The sequence below is a fragment of the Nicrophorus vespilloides genome, unplaced genomic scaffold (assembly GCF_001412225.1).
Source record: "Nicrophorus vespilloides isolate i.1.1-1 unplaced genomic scaffold, Nicve_v1.0, whole genome shotgun sequence".
Taxonomy (NCBI): domain Eukaryota; kingdom Metazoa; phylum Arthropoda; class Insecta; order Coleoptera; family Silphidae; genus Nicrophorus; species Nicrophorus vespilloides.
Window position 1 is genome coordinate 93,398 of NW_017100015.1, and position 21,148 is coordinate 114,545.

The 21,148-nt window shown below is 27.9% G+C and overlaps 1 protein-coding gene across 1 annotated transcript; it reads left to right on the plus strand.

Moving 5' to 3' along the window:
* Positions 1-7,115: 7,115 nt before the first annotated feature.
* Positions 7,116-20,992, plus strand: LOC108566632 (leucine-rich repeat extensin-like protein 3; the record flags this gene model as incomplete). Its single annotated transcript, XM_017926621.1, has 2 exons — positions 7,116-7,298; positions 20,585-20,992. Coding segments are annotated over exons 1-2 (420 nt in total), but the record flags the coding sequence as incomplete, so codon positions are not given.
* Between the last annotated feature and the right edge of the window lie 156 nt (positions 20,993-21,148).

Below are 21,148 nucleotides of genomic sequence, written 5' to 3' on the forward strand. Positions count from 1 at the left end.
AATGTTTAACCCTTCGTTACCTGAACATAGTTAAAATTTTAAAAAAATCTTTGGATTTCTTTTCAAACATATTAAATTTTCAATATTTTTATATGTGGTATTTTTTGGTAATGTCATGTAATTTTAAGCTTAAATAAGCTGGATAATAAGGGAATTATAGTGATACAGTGATTTAGTTTACAAACACAGATAAATTTACTAACAATATTATTTTATAAACTTATTTCATGATATTCTGCTATACAATTTTTCGTTACAACATAAAAAAATAACATATACAAAAGTGACAAGTATTACTTGAATGTAGGTTAGTACTAACTTGGTGACTCCAATTGCAAAACTTATCATTTTTGTATACAATATCCAAATACTTGGATCTGTTGTACGTCTCTTCATAATTTAAATAATTACATAAAAGTGCTGATACTTATAAGTACAACAGACGATAAAGGGTTAAAACAATTCTTTAGAGCTTACAACAAAGATTTATAATTATCAAACAATACGTGGAAAGTCGCCGTGGCAACGTATTTATGGCTATATCGACTAAACCAATAAAATAATCAACACGAAATGTCCCTTGTCGAACGGACGAAGATTGATCTCCCCATTAATAAGTAAATAGTTGCATTTTTTTCTTATAATGCACGTACATCTCTCTTCTACAAGAAACATAACATTTACCTTTCGTTTCTACAATTTCTTGCAGCATGCCTCGCAATTTATATGCATTTTTTTTTTGTAGAGTTTTACATCTCGTTATTTCAATCATTAACACGAAATGTAAATGCATCTTTCAATACATTTATTTCCTTTTAATTCACTAAGTTTTACAATTGATAAATCGCTAAAAGGATTTTATAATAAATTAGTTTAATAATAGTTACAATGTAGATGCAACAAGTTCGTTTTTCTATAATAACACCACATTATTTCAGTTTCGTCCTTGATTTCTCCCCTTTCTATATTATTCAACGAGGTTTATTTAACGTTCGCATCATTTTATTTTTCGCAAATGTAATAAGAAAATGAAAGGAAAGCGTGTGAACGATTTCCACTCAAAAAAAAATTATACATTTCCTTATAGAGATTATGTCATTGTTTCTGTATGTTACATTTAAATACAATATGCGTTGCAAATGTACGCATTTCTGTATGCACTCTATCATTCACTCAACATCTTGATCGTGTTCTGATTCTAAATATTTGCATCAATTGTACAATAAATCACAAACTTTTCAATGTTATTAAATTAGTTTTGATTTTGTAATTATAGTTTGTCGTTTCCTGGATTATGATGTTCGGATGTTGCTGCTGTAGCATTCACCATAGCTCTCAGCACTTTCGATTCTAACATGGTATTTTATGTTGGCCTTGATACATTCTTCGGCGTGTTCATTTTTTTTTATTATTAATTCTTTTAGTCCAATTAGTACATTTTTTTAAGATTACTTCAGGCCGTTGCTCTTGACTTAACATCTTCTCTAATTATCATAAGGATGTTCAATTTTGTTTATGTTTTGTTTTATGTTTCTTTTTTCTATTATTTGGATCCTCGTTTAACGAGCTGCTCGCATAACTCAAAAGTTTGCTTTATTTTGGAATATGAGTTTCATTGTGTATTACATATGACAAAAAATAAGTTGCCAAAACACATTCCGAAACCAAATATACAACAAAAACTTATGGTGTCTGCTTCATGAGGCCTAGTCAATCGATCAATCAAACGTCTACTGTAACCAAATAGACGAAATGATGAGGGAACTTAGTCAAAATTGGTGATTAGTGACAGACCAAACCTTTTACAGGACAATACTCGATCACTTGTCTCACAAATAACGTTGCTCAAACAAGAGCTGGACTTGAAACTCTCTGTCATTCTATTCCTCAGACCTTGGACTAACTGACTATCATTCCCAACAAGCTGTAAAAAAAGGCCTTTCGTGATTTCAAGTTTCTTCTCTTAAATTACCACCAATTCTAGCGAAGTGTAAAAGAACTGCATACTTCTATCCGGAAAAGTAGACCACACAGTTTGTCCGGTAATTTGAATTTATTTAACTCTTTTTTTAAGTATTATTTTTTTACGCACGTTTTCACTAATTACAAGGAAACTAGTTTACATTAATTCGTAGTTAAGTGCATTAAGGTAACTTCTCTTTGACGTGCAATTGATTTAGTTACCGTTAACATGGTAAAACTGTATATATCTTGTTTCAGATACAATATACCAAACATTCAGTTTGAAATTGGAAGTTTCAATACTTAATTTTTAGTTGTAATATTTTGGTAATTTTGGATATTGATTTAGATCTAGCGAACTGTAAAACAACTGCATACTTCTATCCGGAAAAGTAGACCACACAGTTTGTCCGGTAATTTGAATTTAATTAACTCTTTTTTTAAGTATTATTTTTTGCGCACGTTTTCACTAATTACAAAGAAACTAGTTTACATTAATTCGTAGGAATACAACTAGTTAAGTGCATTAAGGTAACTTCTTTTTCACGTGCAATTGATTTAGTTACCGTTAACATGGTAAAACTGTATATATCTTGTTTCCGATACAATATACCAAACTTTTAGTTTGAAATTGGAAGTTTCAGTACTTAATTTTTAGTTGTGATATTTTGGTAATTTTGAATATTGATTACTGAAATTTAATAAATAATTTCTAATTTTACAAAATTTTATCATTATATAATAATATATAAAGAATAGCTTGAAATAACTGAAAAAAAAAATAATTAAACCAAAAAAAATATCAAGTACACATTGATAAATAAACGTATTGTTTTCTCTGATGATAATGTTTCATTCACAATGAACTTTGTATTAAAGCGATATAAACTATGTAATATTTTATATAATTAAGAACATTTAAGAAATGTGATGTTTATGTAGCATGAGTTATTAAATGAAATTGTAAAATGCTTGTTAAATATTTGATTTAAATTAAAACTGACATTTCCTCATGACAGATGCAGTCACTGGAGAATTCATTACGTTAATGGGAGTTATGCATGCAAATATCGTGATATCAGGAGTGCGCTTGAATTTGAATGAGTCCAGTCATGAGGATCAATTATGCACCGACGGTAATCTGTAATTACGGAAATTATGCGGATGATGGGTTTCACACAAATTCGTTAATTACCTACAATCCGCACGACTCGCACACAGGTAATAAACACACCGTTAACAATCGATTATCTCTCGTGTCACCAATCCGGAACAACAGCACAAGAAGAAATGACACATAATTTCTTCAGTTGCAAATCACGGATTTTCAATTTGGGATTTTTCAATATCACTATTAATTTTTTATTTAATGATTATTAGGGGAAAATCCTGCACTCAAGTTCCGGGTTTGAAAAAAATTCCGAAGAAAATGCGATTGCGATCTGAACATATCGATTGCACGTCAAAAGGAAGTCACCTTAACCCGTCCTTTCCAAAATTCTAGTTGTTTTACTACGAATTAATTAGTAAACTAGTTTCCTTGTAATTAGTGAGTAAACGTGAGTAAATATATACAAAATTAAATTCAAATTACCCGCCACAAACTGTGTGGTCCGGATAGAAGGATCCAGTTCTTCTACACTTCGTTAGAATTGCTGGAAATTTAATAATCCTTTCGATTTTACGACCATCGGTAGCTGCAACACACGTATTACGCGTGTAATTATTTTATTGTCCACGTAATTGTCCCATCACTCTCTAAAAAGAAAAAGAAAAAACAGGCGACGAAGAAATTGATCGTCGTAATTGAATATGTAAATTACGTGGATGCGCCGTTTCCAAATCACAAAATAATCGTAGGCAACGCAATAATATAAAAAAAAATAAATAAATAAATAAATTATTAAAATTGTGATCGTTCTTCTCACGAGGTGTGAGATGAGAACGAGCAGGAGAAAATGTGTGATATTCCCATTAAAGCGTAAAATTTGGCAACAAATTTGGAATTTAATTAATTGAAATTGCAGCCCGGAAATTTCGGTTTTTTTCGAAATTCGATTGATATTATACAACGTCTAATTGAATCGCGGAATTTAATTAGCGGCGATGTAAATTGCCGTCTTTTCTCGCACTTATTGTGTCACGTAATCGTCGCATTCGCTTTGGTCCACTCGACAACAACATCATCATCATCATTACTATTTCGTTACTCAATTAAAAACGGACAATTTTCGACCCGAAGATCGAACGCACCGTGTTATGCAATTTTGATTAGTTTTTAGTTGTTTTCGTTGTTCTTTTTTGTTTTGTTATTTACGTAGATGGGAGTTGACAGAATGGGGCGAGATGGTACTTTCTGCACGATATCGTTACCTAATTGATGTCACTTTCAGTACGGTTCGATTCCTCATTCCGCGGTTCGACGAAAAAAATATGGATGATTCGGTTCGTTTATGGGAATACAGGCAATTGAAATAAGTTCTGTTGCTTAACAGATTCGAAATTTTGTGAAATTCTTCCTCTATTCTTCATTAAAGTAAAATCTCATCAATTAAATTCAATAGGAAGAATAACACTCAATTCCTATTCAAATTAATTGATGGGATAAGCTTTGTGCGTTAATTGGTCTTTGAAATTTCCATAAATTCTATTAATATTATATTATTAATTAACTTTTTAAAGAACGAGAATATAATTAAAACCTATTCTCAAAGAATTATTAAATATTTATAATAATATAATAATCTTTATTAGTCACAATTATAACTAAAGGGCTATCGACCTAAGTCTTTCCGCCTTAAATATTAAAAATCGCGAAAACTACAAATTTTACATTGATTTATTACAAAGAGTTTTGCAATAATTCAATTACTTTTTTTTACTTTCTTATGTAATACTAGAAAATGTACAAATTAATGATTATTGTATAAATCATTGTCAAAATTTCAAAGTAATGGAACTTTATGATCATGTTCGTTCATTAATTACTGAATGAAAAATTTAAATTTAAATTTATATGAAATTGTTAAAATTTTATAATTTGCTATCAAATTTAAAGTGCTTACATTTTGAGTCAGGAAAGAGTAGATTCTTCAGATTTAGGCAAATTACTAGAAAATTACAAGAAGACAATAATTACTACAGAAAATTGAATCTTTACAGAACATTTACAGTGGAACTAAACGAGGTTTAATCGGTTCCAAAATTTTCGGATTTTTACTTGTATAGTGAAATACTCGTATAGTGAAACATATTCAAAAATTCACATAATATGTGTAGATAAGTTTTATAAATGATGTAGCAGGCGAGCAATCCGCGACTTCTCTTTTCATCGTCACTCGTTATGCGAAACATCGCTCGTTAAGCGAGTCATTTTTCTTACAATTAATTTTACTCGTTAAGCGAGTATAAGAAATACACTATAACACTGTATTACTGCCAAACATTACATAAGTTTAAGAAATGTCTTAACATTTTGGCAAGTTATTCAAAAACAACTAATGATTATATAGTGTAATAGTATACCATTGTAGATTTTCGTATAATTAAATTCATGAAATGTAAAAATACTAATTGTACCACTGATGATGTACTGAATATATCAAGAAATGACGAACATTTTAGATCATCCGAAAATGACCAAGAATTTCAAAGTGATTTATTGGATTAGTCAACAAATTATCATCAAATATGACCATAATAAAGTCATATTTTTATTTTAGTTCACATTTAATAATAAATATGAATTAAATATGAAAATATACACAACAAACTTTTTTTTGTATTGAAGAAATAATAAAAAAAAAACATAAAATCAAAATCCACTTAATTTACTTAAATTTTATATAATTTACATCATTTATTGAACACTTATTGTTTTGCATTATGTATTTTTAACGTAATTTGATGACATTTCTTTTATAAAACACAATTTTGTTTCAATTTTAAAAATTATGTACGTTATTATTTATAATAAATTTATAAAAAAAATCTTATAAAGTGGGATACCTGTATCCGACTTACGAACTCCCGGACTTACGAACAAAATTCTAAAAGCTCTAACATGTTACAAGAAGATATAATATAATATTTTTGGAAGATGTATTTGCATTGGTTTCTTTTGTCGTTTTTTTTTAAACAATTGTGATGTCTACATTGAAAACTATTAGTAAGTAAGTAGTTTGTTTATATTGATGTATTTTTTCAAATTTATGCTGTCAGTAATACCGAATTTAACATATATAAAAGTAAAAACCGGTGAGATAAGTATATTTTGAAATTATTAAAATTCCCCGGACTTACGAACAACCCTTTTTAACGCAACTAGTTCATAAGTCGAGGAATACCTGTACGTAGTTTTACCCTAATTGAATTGATAAACTAATTGTCATCAACAAAAACGTCATATTTTACAATAATAATTCATATTAACAAACTTATTTTTAATGTAAGAAATGAAAAATAATTATATAATCAATACAAAACAATAAACTTATTTATTTTTTTCTTCCGCTTCGATTTACAATTTACATTTTTTAACATAAAATTATTGTTTTATAGAAGATTAACCTTATAATTTAGAATAAACTTATAAACACTTTCTTATAAATTACATGATACAATGCACATTATCAATTTACACGTTTGTATTTCTACCGTAATTATATGTGGTAACACTACAAATGAATGTCTTCATTGTACAAATATATATTTATTTTTTTTCAATACATAGAATAAATTCGTTATTATTGACATTCTTAAGATTTATGAGGAACGCCTAACAACGAACAAAAAAACATTGGTAAAAGTAAAAGGTAAATCCCACAAAAAAATAGGCGTTATTATTTTTTTCGGTAAGTACATGTTATTACGACCGTATTGTTTTTTTTAACTTCTTCTAACGCTTGCTTTTCAATGTCATAATTTTCCGGAGCGTCGAAAACCGCTCCATCGGAAGCGTCGAATGGGTCGAAAGGAGACGGAGGATTGTTTATGAAGCGGAGGCAAAGATGTTACATTATTACACATCTGCAAAAACGCCCTACTACTTCTTCCCACTATAACGTTTTGCTACTATAAGAGAAGGTATAAAACCCATCGGTAGACAATTGTGATCATCCTTTTACATTCGGGTTGTGTACAACCAAGGATTGTTAATTACATCGTATATATTTACTATATATATACAGACACACACAGCGTGTGTGCAGGTATTCTTTATTTACGTTTGGTATCTGCGCCAGAAGACGCATCCAAACGCACCCAGTTCAGTGATTTTTTTTATTATATTATAATTCAATTTGTGTCCATCGTTTCTGTTTGATATGTTCGTGAAGGTAGGATTTTATTGTTTCTCTATACATTACCCTAATTCTAATCTTAACTTTAACAATTCTTAATTATAAAATTTTAACATTTTCCATATTTGCAACTACAATAAATTCTTGGAAATAATCGTTAACCTATATCAATATTACATTTCAAGCTTTCTTCATAAATTACCTATACTTACTTATATTTCGATTTACTATAATATTTTTTACCTTCTGATTAAAATTCAAGAGAAAATACGATTTTTCTACTATTTTTCAAAGAAAAGTTGATTTTGCCTAATTAAAATTTAGTTTACAATTCAAATTATTTCCAATAAACTATCAATATAACACTTTCTAATTCCTTCATTAATTTGTATGTGTTTATGCTTCATTTTATTTTATTCAGTTAAAAATTACTTTGATACAATCATTTAAATTATTTTAATCCTCACTTTAATTTAAATCATCAAACGATTCTGTTAAATTTCGCATCTTAATCCTGAGTTTAATTTTTAAATTTTAATACTCACATTAATATACATTAAACGTCTAAAGTTTCTTAAATTTGTTCCAAATCATACAATTTGTTTCTATTATTTTGATTCACTTTTCCTGCTACATATTAAATTCACTTCTCGCATTCTAATCTATCTTAATCCTGAGTTAACTCTTAAATTTTAATCCTTACTTTAATCAAAATTTGGGATCTAAATCTGTTCTTAAATAACCAATTTGTATATTATTATAATTCACTTCTCGAATTTCAATTTATTTGAATCATCATAAGTTTAACTAAATAATCAAATTAAGTTACAAAAAAACGAATAGTAAATGTTATGATCAAGATAGAATAGAAGCATTACCATATAATAAATGTAAGGTTAAAATATTGTTGAACAAAAGCCCGACGTTGCTTCACTAACATTTCCCTACTCTCATATTTACAACTATCAATAATTCTTTACAATAAATTATCTTTAACCTAAATCAATATAACATTTTGCACCTCCTTCGTTATTTCCTTTTATATATAATTCCATAACATTTAGTCATTCTGATTAATTTCAGTTAACAATAACACAACTTAACTTTTTCAAGTCTGATTTTTTTTTTGCTTGTACTTAAACAAAATATTTCTTATATATAAAATTGCAATATTCTAATCTATATATTAAGAATATAATTAAATCTATGATAGATAGAGTTAGAAAATAAAAATAATAAAGTTTAAAATTGATGGTTGAAAAATTGAAGAAGTTTACAATACAACTTTAAACAATTGTAAAGTTAAGGTTTTAAGCAAAAACTTTATATTACTTAAGTAACAAACAATTATTTCGTATCGATAATTTATATTTCGAGGTTAAATACAAGATTTTATAGTTTCTTCATTAACTGTACACAATTTCCCTTGATTGTGCATCTACATTTAACATCTTCTAGTTAACTTATAATATGTAGTAGAAACTAATAATAAATTGGTTTCATTAGATTTGTCACAGATTTAAAAACAACAATTTAAAAAAAATGTGAATTTAAAAAAATTGATTTAAAATTACTCAAATTAAGTTTAATTTCTTTCGTTAGTCAAGAATTAACAAAAAATAATTATTTTAATAAATAATCTAGTATATTTTTTTTTATTTAAATTTTTTTATAGATACTCAACATTTTGCAATAAATTTAATTAATAATCACTAATAATAAACTGTCGATTCATAATTGCATAATAACTTTTGATTTGCATAAAATACTAAAAAGTTAACTAAACGCCACAGAAAAGTAATTGATTAAGTATCCATTTTATTCATTTATTTATATCTCTGCTACTCACGATTTTATTGATGAATGCAAATATGATAGCAATCGCTATAGTAATTAAACGAATGGAAATATAAATAAATATAAAAAAACATACACACACTTATATATATAATTTCAATCAACTCAACTGTTATTAATTAGTTTTACGAGTTTGTATAAACTCGCATCCTTGGGAACACTCGGACTGTCTGTCTGTCCGCGCGCGTATTTATCACCACTCCATTGGATTAACCTGATTTGTCATTATTACAAAATTCCGAAAGATCAACATTATTACTTGGCAGTTCGGTTTAATTCGATAGTTAACATTACTGAACATTTTAATAATCCCAATCAAACACATTATAGAAGCATTAAAACTTGACACACATTCAATTCATTAAACGACTTTTCAATTTATTATTACATCGCACTTATAAAGTAAATAAATCTTAGTTTCTTCGACATACAAAGCGTCACATTCTTTAAGCAAAATAAATATAAATTCTGTTTGTTTAGAAAAAAAAATCTTTTTTCTCAGTAAAGTCTCATTTCGTGCTGTTTAGTGTTATGCGATTTTAAAGTCCTCGATTAGTCCGGAACTGTAGACTAGTATTCAGTTTTCTTAATTGAAATACTTATACGTTAATGAAAATGGAATAGTATTAGAATAGCCCCTAGTATGCCTGCATGTGGGACGCCTTGAAAAATTTAGTTCTTCTTTTGTAATCATATTTTTTTTTGATAAATTTACATTTTAAAACTATTAAAACACATTTAATTGATTGAATAACAGAAATTCACTGATCTTCTCTTGTAAATGTTGATTGTAACAACATTATTGACTTGTTAGAAATTTCAGAAATGTTTGAATAAAACTGTTCAGTTGTTTTATAGAAACAATTCATTCGTATTACAATGAACACGTTTACTAAAATTCTTACATAAATGTGAAGAACATCAACATTCTTCATTGATTAGCAACATTACCTCGCATTATCCTAATTCACTACATTTTAATTAAGCAAAATACATATATTTTCTGTTTGTTTTTCAGTCAAGTCTCATTTTGTGCTGTTTATTGTTATGCGATTTTAAAGTCCTCGATTAATCCGGAAACATAAACGAGTATTCTCAATGAAAATTAATGAAATTGTCATAGTAATAGAATAGGCTCAAGTACACATCCATGTGGGACGCCTTGAAAAATTTAGATCTTCTTTGGTAATCATTTTTTTTGTTGATAAATTTACATTTTAAAACTACTAAAACACATTTGATTGATTGAATAAACAGAAATTGACTGATCTTCTCTTGTAAATGTTGATTGTAACAACATTATTGACTTGTTAGCAATTTCAGAAATGTTTAGTAAAACATAAAAAGTAATGTAAAACTGTTTAGTTGTTTAATAGAAACAATTCATTCGTATTACAATGATCACGTTTACTAAAATTCTTACATAAATGTGAAGAATATCAACATTCTTCATTGGTTAGCAATTTCTGAAATATTTGTATAGAATTTTTTAGTTGTATCTGACAGCAATAATTCAGTCAAATTCCTATGAAAATTAATAAACTCATTGATAAATAATAATAAATTAATTTAAATTTTCATATAAATATTCATAATAACAACATTTCCTCATATATTATCAATTAATCAGTTCTAGGTGACAGTAATTTCTTATATTCATATTATTATATATTTTTTAAATAATTTTCTATTCAAAAATGCGGAAATTAATTGAAATTCTCATATGTTTATAAAGAATAATCATTATTTACTTATTTCAGACACGCTAACATTGAGCTGTTCAATAGTATTTTATTCAAAAATATGCATTTTAATTTGCATTTACATTCATCATTCAATGCTTGATAAATGCATTATTATTAATATATAATTTAATTAATACAACTTTTTCTAAATTTTAAATTAATTTAGTCGCGTTTTTGTTTACTAAATTATTTATACAATAATGAATAATAAAATTAATTAAAATCATTAATTACATTCTTACATCAAAATTTATAATAAAAAAATATGAATTGTTCATTTACAATTTTAAATAATTTTAGGTCAAATAGTTTTTTTTTTTTGTTTCTCAACAAGTTTTCTATCATAGACAACGGTTTTTATCCAATTAATTAATCAATTAATTCATTTAATTTGTTTACTTAAAATTTGAAAAAAAAAATCATTAATTATTTAATTTTCTTAATATTTTGTTTTAAGTCAATGAGTTTATTTTTAATGTTTAAATTAATATTTAGAAATTAACTAAACTTTAAGATGAATATTAATAATAGCAATAGTAACACATGCTAAATAACAAGTAGAAATAACATTTGAACTAAAATGAATGAAAAAATGTTCATCAAGATACAAACACTCAGTAATTAATTAAATATAAATAACAGTATGCATTTTCTGTTGGAAATGATGATGAAATTTAAAGAAATTATATTAATTGAGGTGTAGGTGCGAAATTAATTTTTACTTAATCGTTCAGCAGATGTAATCTATATTCTCCGCAAACAACAACAAAAAAAATATGTTGAATGGAACAATGGTGTATGGGTGTCGAAAAATTGCGATCGAATATGAGATTTGCGCACGCGAAGAAAAGAGATGGAAAGTTAAATAAAAAAATGAGAACGGATGCTCATAATTCCTCGCCGGTGTTTCTTACCGATTGTCCGAACGTTGTTGAACATTACACAGCATCCGCGAATGCATGGATGTCTAAAATATATACAATTTTTCAATATTAATTGCAATGCAAAACAAGTTTATTTACTAGGATTATGAAGAAGCAAGCGTTGATTAAAAATTATTAGTTAATATGTTAGTGAGCCGATGGTAATTAGCGGTTTGAGTAATTGCGATAGTCAAGGCAAATGGCCCATTAATCGTATGCAGTGTGTCTGTCTATGCGTTATATTATAATTACAAAACCCGCACATTTATTTTTTGTTCTTTACTTTGTTTTTTTTTGTTGTCTTCATCTATGGTAGAACCTCTCATCCACGATGACTAAACGCCAATTAAAAGCTCTTCCTGTGTGCTCAACGCATGCGATTTGCATGCATTACACCAATAAATCATCGCCATCGTAAACATACCATCATATCCAACACCTAATGTATGATTAACGTTCCGTTCCATCGAGAGGTCAAAACACATTCGAAATCTCTTTAACTTTGATTGATCTGCACCGGCGCATCAACCAAAATATCAATGAATGATTCATCCACATTACCATCAAAATAATTAAGTAAAATACCAATAAAAAAAATGAAATTTTATTTTACACTAAAATTGAAATCAAAATATTTCCATAAAAAAATAATCAAAAGTAACATTATTTAACATGTTGATGATGGCATGACACGCTTCTGATTTTGACTGAGTATAACCACTAATATCTTACATCATTTACAAAGCTTTAACGCCAATACATTTCTTATACAAATTTTAATCATTCTTGAAGCAAAATTCTTGAATTCCTGAATTCTTTACAAAATAAATTGCGATACACAAATGATAAAAAAAATGTATAAGAAAAGTTTAAGTTTGTAATTGACGTAAGATATTTGACTTTTCACTGAGTCCATAGGCGTCCACAAAAAATTTTCTCGTAGCAGACAAACTGATTTGCGCCGTCCTTAACTAATTTTCAAAATACCATCAATAACATGAAAAACATATAGAAGATTTGATGTTCTTCTTTTGTAAAATATTGCAGTTTGTGCAAAATATAAACTTATTACCAATGTTTAGTAATAATACCAGTAAAAAAGTAAAAATATTAATAATGACATTATATTTTTTACAATTCTAATATACCATAATATAAATATACTCAATCTGACACTATTCTATTTGGGGAACAATGTTTTTAGTGCAAAATATCAATATCTACTTTATTGAAATTACCATTAACATGCTTATTTAATACTAGCAAAAAATAAAGAAATCTTCATAATATTCTATGATATAGTACACAATGATATACATACATAAAATATAATACTGTTTTATATGTAGTTGACAAATGTTATAGAATAATAATGTTCAAATTACGTTGGAAAATTAATGATTTTCAATAATTTTCTCCTCACACCTCTAACATCACAATATAGTAATAAAATATTTATATGAAATCATAATTTGTATATCTCTGTTATATTAGTATACATATATTTTGTAAATTTGAACTTATTTAAGTGGATACTCATCTAGACGTGTATGTTCAGAACATTGCTATTATATTAGTATTGATATATGGTTATGGTAATGTTTCAATAGGAGACAAGTATATTAATTCTGTATTAAAAGTAAGAATAATTAAACTCACCATGTATTTTCAATTCATCTGCAAATTTCTTATTATTTTTCATTAATTAATCCACCCACTACAAAACCAACTGTCAGTTCATTTACGCAATCGTGTATCTTCATAACTACCAACTACTTATGTTATGTTATCCAAATAGAGTTTAAATTGCTACACCTGCAACAGTTGCCAAAAACTAATTTTAAAAAAATGGTAGAAACAAACAAATCTTAGTGCAATTACATTAATAATACTTGCATAATTTTATATTAGCATAATTCTAACGTTTTTTAATACACGATAATATTAAGAACAAGCAAAAGTAAACTCACCAAGTATTTCCAATCCATATACAATTTCATTATTATTTGTCTTTAATTAATCCATCCACTACAAAACCAGCTGTCATTTTATATACTCAATCATTTGTCTCCATAACTACCAACCGCTTATTTTTCATACCTAAATAGTGTTTAAGTTGTTACACATGAAGAAGTTGTCAAAAAACGATAGGAACAACAAATTTATAATACTTGTACACATTTATAAAAGCTATTTTTGTATATCATTGTGTATTTAAAAACAATTAATTAAAAATCAGCAAAAGTAAACTATTCTCCATAACTACCAACCACGTAGCCTTTAAGTTGGTGCACCTGCAGCAGTTGTCAAATTAAATAAATGGACATAATAAATCGTCGTTTTGTTTTACAATCTATTGGATTCCAACAGGATTAGTCATTTTCGTTAATCGCATGGGATTCAAATTCATTTAGCATATTCAGATGAAGAACTTTAATGGCATTGCGTTACGTGAGGTCACGTTGCGTGGCATTGCAAATAGCGAAAATTGAGTAAAATACTTAAGTGTGTGTGAATATAGAAAAAAAACAACAAATTGTAAATATATATATATGTAAAAAAAAGTTAATATATCTATCTTCAAGTTGGCAGTAAATTCCCAGCGATAAATCCGAAGTCAATTACTAATTATAATGTGTATTAACATGTAATTACATCATCTGTCGACACAGCCAAGGTGGATCGTAAGAATGAGAAGAAGAAAAAATAATTATTAAATCAGCTAAGCGTTTATACAGAGATATCTCCTAAAACGAATGTTTTCAATTATGTTGACAAATTGTTCAATCTTCAATTACTTTTGATTCGAAAACAACATTTCGTAATCAAAATTATATTAATTAATTGAAAGTGCATTAATTGCACAAAAATTTGATAAATAAAAAGGTTTATTGGAGTTCCTCGAGGCTTTGTTCTGTATATTATGTACATTTGCATTCTTCATACTGATGTCTTATACACTATAAGAGTATTTCCACATAGTTTTCAAAATAAATCATAAATTTGATGAAGTTCTTCTTGAGAAGAAATTAATAAGCTATGTATCATTGTTTCACTACGATTAATTATTGATAAATTTAAATTGTTAACAGGAAAAGTCGATAGAATTATTAGCATTCGTCGTCCGATTGATTTATCGTTCGTTCGATTCCCGCAAATAAACTGAGTCGACTCAGCAACAATTTACATAACTAGTTGTAAATTATTGTTACAAAACACAGTCACATGCAAGTTTCTATACAGTGAACGCATTAAATGTGTAGATAGTAAAAAATAGTAAATATTATGTTTTAACAACAACAAAAGTGAGTTCCAATTATTGAAATTTTGTTATATTTTATTTCTAGAAACTTTCAATTTTTATTTGTACTTTTTTAATAAATCAATAACATGATAACTTTCTGTTTAAGCAAATTGCTTGAAATTGATATTTTTATATTTTAAACATTTATGAATTAAACTCTAAAAATTTATATTTAACACATATATTTCAAGATGTTTATTTAATAAGTTGCATTTTTTTATTTATTTATTTTTAACGATTTAAAACTAAAAAGTCCACAAAATGCATATGAAATAAACAACAATTAAGAAAAACAAACAAACAATTATTAAATTTAACAAAATAGACATAAATAATACTAACAGTAATAAGAAGAATAACTTTAATATATTATATTGCATTATTGTTCAGTCATGAAAAAAATCGTTGTTTGACTTCAATTAATATGAAGAAATGACGTTTTGTATTAAACTGTCACTGTCACTTTTGTGTCAAATGTCAGTAAATAATATTTTGCAACCAAAGAAACAAATATTATTTTCATAGATTCTACTCTGTTATACAATCTGTTTGTCTTAATTATTTACACATTTTGCTTTATGATATTATAAAGTTATTATTTTATAGATTATTTATCAAAGATAATCTGAAATTAAGACTTGTTGCTTTAGCTAATCGGGTCACCAATTCAGAATTGTTTAACTTTAGTAAATTGTCAAACATCAAGAGACACGTTCCTTATTAATATGTTTCTTTAATCTGTCACTGTCACTTTTCTGTCAAACGTCAGTAAACAATATTTTGTAACCAAACAAACAAATATTAATTTTATAATTCTGATATTAAGACTCGTTGCTTTAGAAAAACGGGTCACCAATTCATAATTGCTTAACTTTCGTAAATTGTCAAACATCAAGAGACACGTTCTTTATTCATTTATTTATATTATCTGTCACTGTCACTTTTCTGTCTTCTATCATTAAATAATATTTTGTAACAAAAGAAAAGAATATAAGTATACATAAACTAAAGATGGAATATAATTCTTTTCAAGTAATTTTATTTTATAATCTTTACGATAATTAAATAATGTTCTAAAAGTAAGAAACTAATATAAATTCTATAAAAGATACTTTCTTGCACGATTCGTGTTTGATTTTAGTGTATAAGTGCATGACTTTTCTGCAAATATGTGAACTTTACGAAGTGCATACAAAAGTTCATTGCAATAAGTGTAGCAAGTTTAGGAGAGAAAATTCTGAACTTAAAATCAATAAAAAATGCACAAAATAGAGATGAAATTAATAAATGTTTAGTTTTATAATAAGATTTGATAGTCATAATTTCAAGTAATTTACCGGAAAGTTTTATAATCATTTCAAGTAATTAGGGGGAAGACTTACCAATATAAATTTACATAAATTGTAATTTAATGAAGAAATTGGTAAAATTGGTAAAATATACATGAAATAATAAAGTTTTACTTTGATTTTATAGTCATAATTTCAAGTAATTTAAATGAAAAATTAACCAATATAAAAGTACGTAAATTGTTGTTGAAATTAGAAATTTTTACTTTAGTTTGTTAATAAGATTTGATTATAAATTAAGGAATATACTTTTTAAATTTATGCCAATATAAAATGCATATACTAAAGACGGAATTGTATATTTGAGTTTAGTATGGTAATAAATAAACGGATAAGGTAATAATAGAAGGTAAATGCAATGTAAATGCAGGCAGATCTTTCTCGAAAAATAAGGTGTAGGCCGCCGACGTGTGTAAAAGGCAGCGGCAACGGCAAATGGAGAACGGATGTGAACATAGATCGAAGAACACGAGAAAACGGACCTGAATCTGAAAGTTGATGATGATGATGATAATAAGGTGAAACAAATAGGTTTCAAATGATGATGATAATAAGAATAAGCAACAGACGAAGAAGTATCGAAGCACATTCGGCCTAACCCACATTCGCTCCTCCAAACGGCAATCCTGGAACGTCCTTGCGAACGCCGAAAGGTGAACGAAACGCGGAATGCATTCAGCTGATATTTATAAAGTTATTATTGTTTAATAGATTATTAACCAGAGGGAAATACAACGATACAAAACAGCAATAGCAACAACAACAACAAAATAATAATAAAGTGATGGTAACGAGACGAAGACTCGCAACGATCGCGACGACGATCCTAGGAATTGCATTATCCTTCCTCGCATTCCTGCATTTTTAATTGTATTTCATTATTTCTGAACAAAAAAAATGTATATAATAATAATGTTTAAACGATAATGTAAAAGTATAAGAGAAATAGGACTTTCTACGAGAGCGCAAGAAATCAATTGCGCGAAGAGGTGCCTTCCTAATGAACGGCGGTAATGATGATGGAGTTGCCGTGATGATTATTGCGTCAAGAGAAAGAGAGAATCGCAATTATTACATTACAAACTATCGCAATTACTATCGGTTTCAGGTGTGAAAACCCCAGTTTGCGCAAATTTGAATATTGTTTGTGTGAATAAGGTTCCGGGGGCTGCTGGGAAATAATGCATTGCATTGTCCGCAAATTGCTAATTCCTCGAAGCGAAATTATAAATATTTATGTAGTAGATGATGAGGAATTCGAGTTTTAATTTCGTTTGCAAATTAACCGTCCTCGTCGTCTTTCGCATTACAGAATAATCCATAAGCAATGATGGATGGAGGAAGTTTAAGTTTATTTCGTAATATGTTGTCTGTTTGCTTGTTGTTGCTATGTTATTGTTATGGGAGCATCGAGTTACGAGATCAATACGGTTCTTAGAATGTACACTTCTTTAACCGGATGCTGGGTTTGAATAATCGTGATCTTATTCTGCATAGGTTAAGGCTGCGAATTCCGTTCGACAATCGACGGAAGGATGCTGGACTTTCTATCCATCACCGCGCTTGAAAAGAGCTGCTCACATACACACGTGTACGAGAATCCTTTGTGGTTGCTCGTACACACACACACGCACACATACGAACGCTAATGGAACGCACGCAAAAAAACATAAATAACGCACTTCTTTCTTTTTCGCTATTACCACCGGTCTTCACCTCAATACGCTCAGATAAATCTCCAACAGTCTTTAGATTCTGCACTTTATGTACTTCCATATACAAATGTACGTTGAAGAGTAGCACCACTTTTAAACACATTATTTTATACAGTCTTTAATCTAATCTATTTTTAAACATTTAATTATTGAATGAGAATTCATTAATTTATATACACATAGTATTCAAAAATTTTAACAAAATATCTTTTATTATTTATCTTATACAGTAAATGTTTATTCAAGAATATGTTACAATAAACTAAACTAAATATAGTGAGTTTATTAATAAGCTTGGTAACAATATTTTTTTTAGTCAAAATTCAAGTCTAAATTATTTACGCCATATTCATTATGGTAACTACTTACAATTGCTATGGCAACAAAGTATAGTGACATTAATTATATAATTATGTTGGTAGCAATATTTATGAATAAATTTACTATATTTTCATACAAATATAACTTTAGCATAGTTTTTTCTAATAAAAAGATTTCTAATAAAGTTTTTCGAAAATTTTTCTTAAAAAACAGAAACTTAATAAATAAATATTTCTACAAAAATCATGAATATATCCGGAGTTTACATCAAACTATAATTTAAGTCTAAATTATTTAGACACATTCATTATGGTTACTAATGTTACAATTGCTATGGCAACAAAGTATAGTGACATTAATTATATAATTATGTTGGTAGCAATATTTATGAATAAATTTACTATATTTTCATACAAATATAACTTTAGCATAGTTTTTTCTAATAAAAAGATTTCTAATAAAATTTTCGAAAATTTTTCTTCAAAAACAGAAACTTAATAAATAAATATTTCTACAAAAATCATGAATATATCCGGAGTTTACATTAAACTATAATTTATTTTAATCATCAAATTTTGTAAACTAATTATAAACATTATTAACTATATAATTTCACCTACAAATTGCATATTTAATCTATAAAACAACTCAAAAATTATTATTAGATTTTCGATCACTTTTTGATAAATTCAATTACATAATCATTTGAGCTGTATAATTTTAAGTAGTTTTTTTTAAATAATTGTACACTAATATCTAAAGAAATAACTTTTTTTTGAGTCTTAAACATATTTTCTATACAATATGAACATGAAAAACGATATTAAAATTGAATTAAAATTTAATACACATTTTGTAGATTATAGATTTCGTTAAAGAATTCGTTAAAGTAGAAATTATTCAAATGTACATTATTACTCAGTTTTATACAATAATTATAATTTATTTTCTATCGACCAAAGTCTTTCTTTCAATTTATTATTAATTCAATTATATGTTTAGAAATACTTTAGTATAACTGTGAGATAATGGTCAGTTTGTATGCAAATAAACTTAATGTTTATTTAAATGTTACAGAGAACGTCTGGAGCGAATCGGTGGATCTGAACTAATGAAATTTGAAACTAAAAAATAATCGTTTGAAAGTGTGTTGGGAGTGAGAGAAAAGGTCGGACACAAGAAACAGGCAACAACAACAACAAAAAAAGTATGAATATGCATTTAGGTTTCGGTGAAAAGTTGTTTTCATCAATGAAATATTATCATTATTGCATTTAAAGTTCATTCCACAAGAATATTTTCAAAATGCTTAAAGTACATTATAAATATATTCAAATCAAATGTTAATTTTCTCATAAGAAATCTTCATTTTTTGTTACGATTTTGAAGTGCATTGTTTTGAATAAATCGTTGTAATTGTAAACTTTCCTAGATAAAAAACAGCAATTAATTATATAATAAAAATATTGTTGTGCCATAAACTTGTGTTTCTTAGTTTTGATAAAACAATGTATTATTTTAATATATAGGTAATTGAATTGCGTTAATTATTGTCGTAAATCACGATAAAAATCGTCCAATAAAGAATGTCAGTAGGTGGGAAGAGAAAAGGACATATTTCAACGAAATATATTACCAATTATAACAATATAACGTAACTCAGTTTTACACGTTTCTCATACATACGTACATGAACATTGTCATTAACATACAGTGGTGTTTCTCAAGAGGAGAGGATGAATAAACTCTTGCAAACGTTTTTCCAACTCGCATTACGCGCATATTTGTATATAAATATGCCAGTCTGAGTTACCGAAGATAATTTCTTTGCATAGAAATGCACCTCCTCGTCAATACAATTATGAAAAACAAATCCAAATATTTTTGTTCAGTATAATTGCACCGATTGCACAACGTCAAGCCAACGTTTCCTTATTTTGAATAATCGCAATTCCACAATTCCACCTTCGATCATCATCCGCAATTAACGTAATAATGAAGCGCACGTAATGCGTTCTTATGCAAACGCAACAAATCTCTCTCGCTACTCGTCTTTTACTGTGGAAATTGATTCTGCAATTTGACATTGTTGTTGTTCTTCGTTACAGCTGTTGACATTCACCTGCTGTTTGGCAGCGAGTTATGCGGCCATCGCGCCCGGTTTGAACGCGTATCTGCCGCCGAAACCGGCGCCCGGATACGACTACAACAAACCGAAAACTCCGTTTCCGCCGCCGCAGAAGCCCGCACCGCCGCCACCACCACCCTTCATACCATCGAAACCCAATCCGCCGCCAAAAACTTATCTGCCGAGCGTGCCGAATCCCGTTCCTCAGAACCCCAGCTACAGTCCGGCGATTCCACCAGCGAGACCGTCTATTCCCTCCACGCTGAGACCGCCGATCTCAAGACCGACACCATCGAGACCGTTCATTCCGATCCCACAGAAGCCGAGACCGCAAGGACCGACGTACGTGCCTCCATCTGGACCAGCGCATCAACATCCACCAGGCGATGTAACTATTACATTCTTAAATTAAGAAACTTTATACAATTTATCGGTTCCAGAAAAATTGTTAGAAAACAATTTGTTCCAAAGAATTTTTATAAAAAGGAAAATGTTTGAATGAAATTAGTTAGAATGAAAAATTATTCGAAAGCAAATTAGTTTG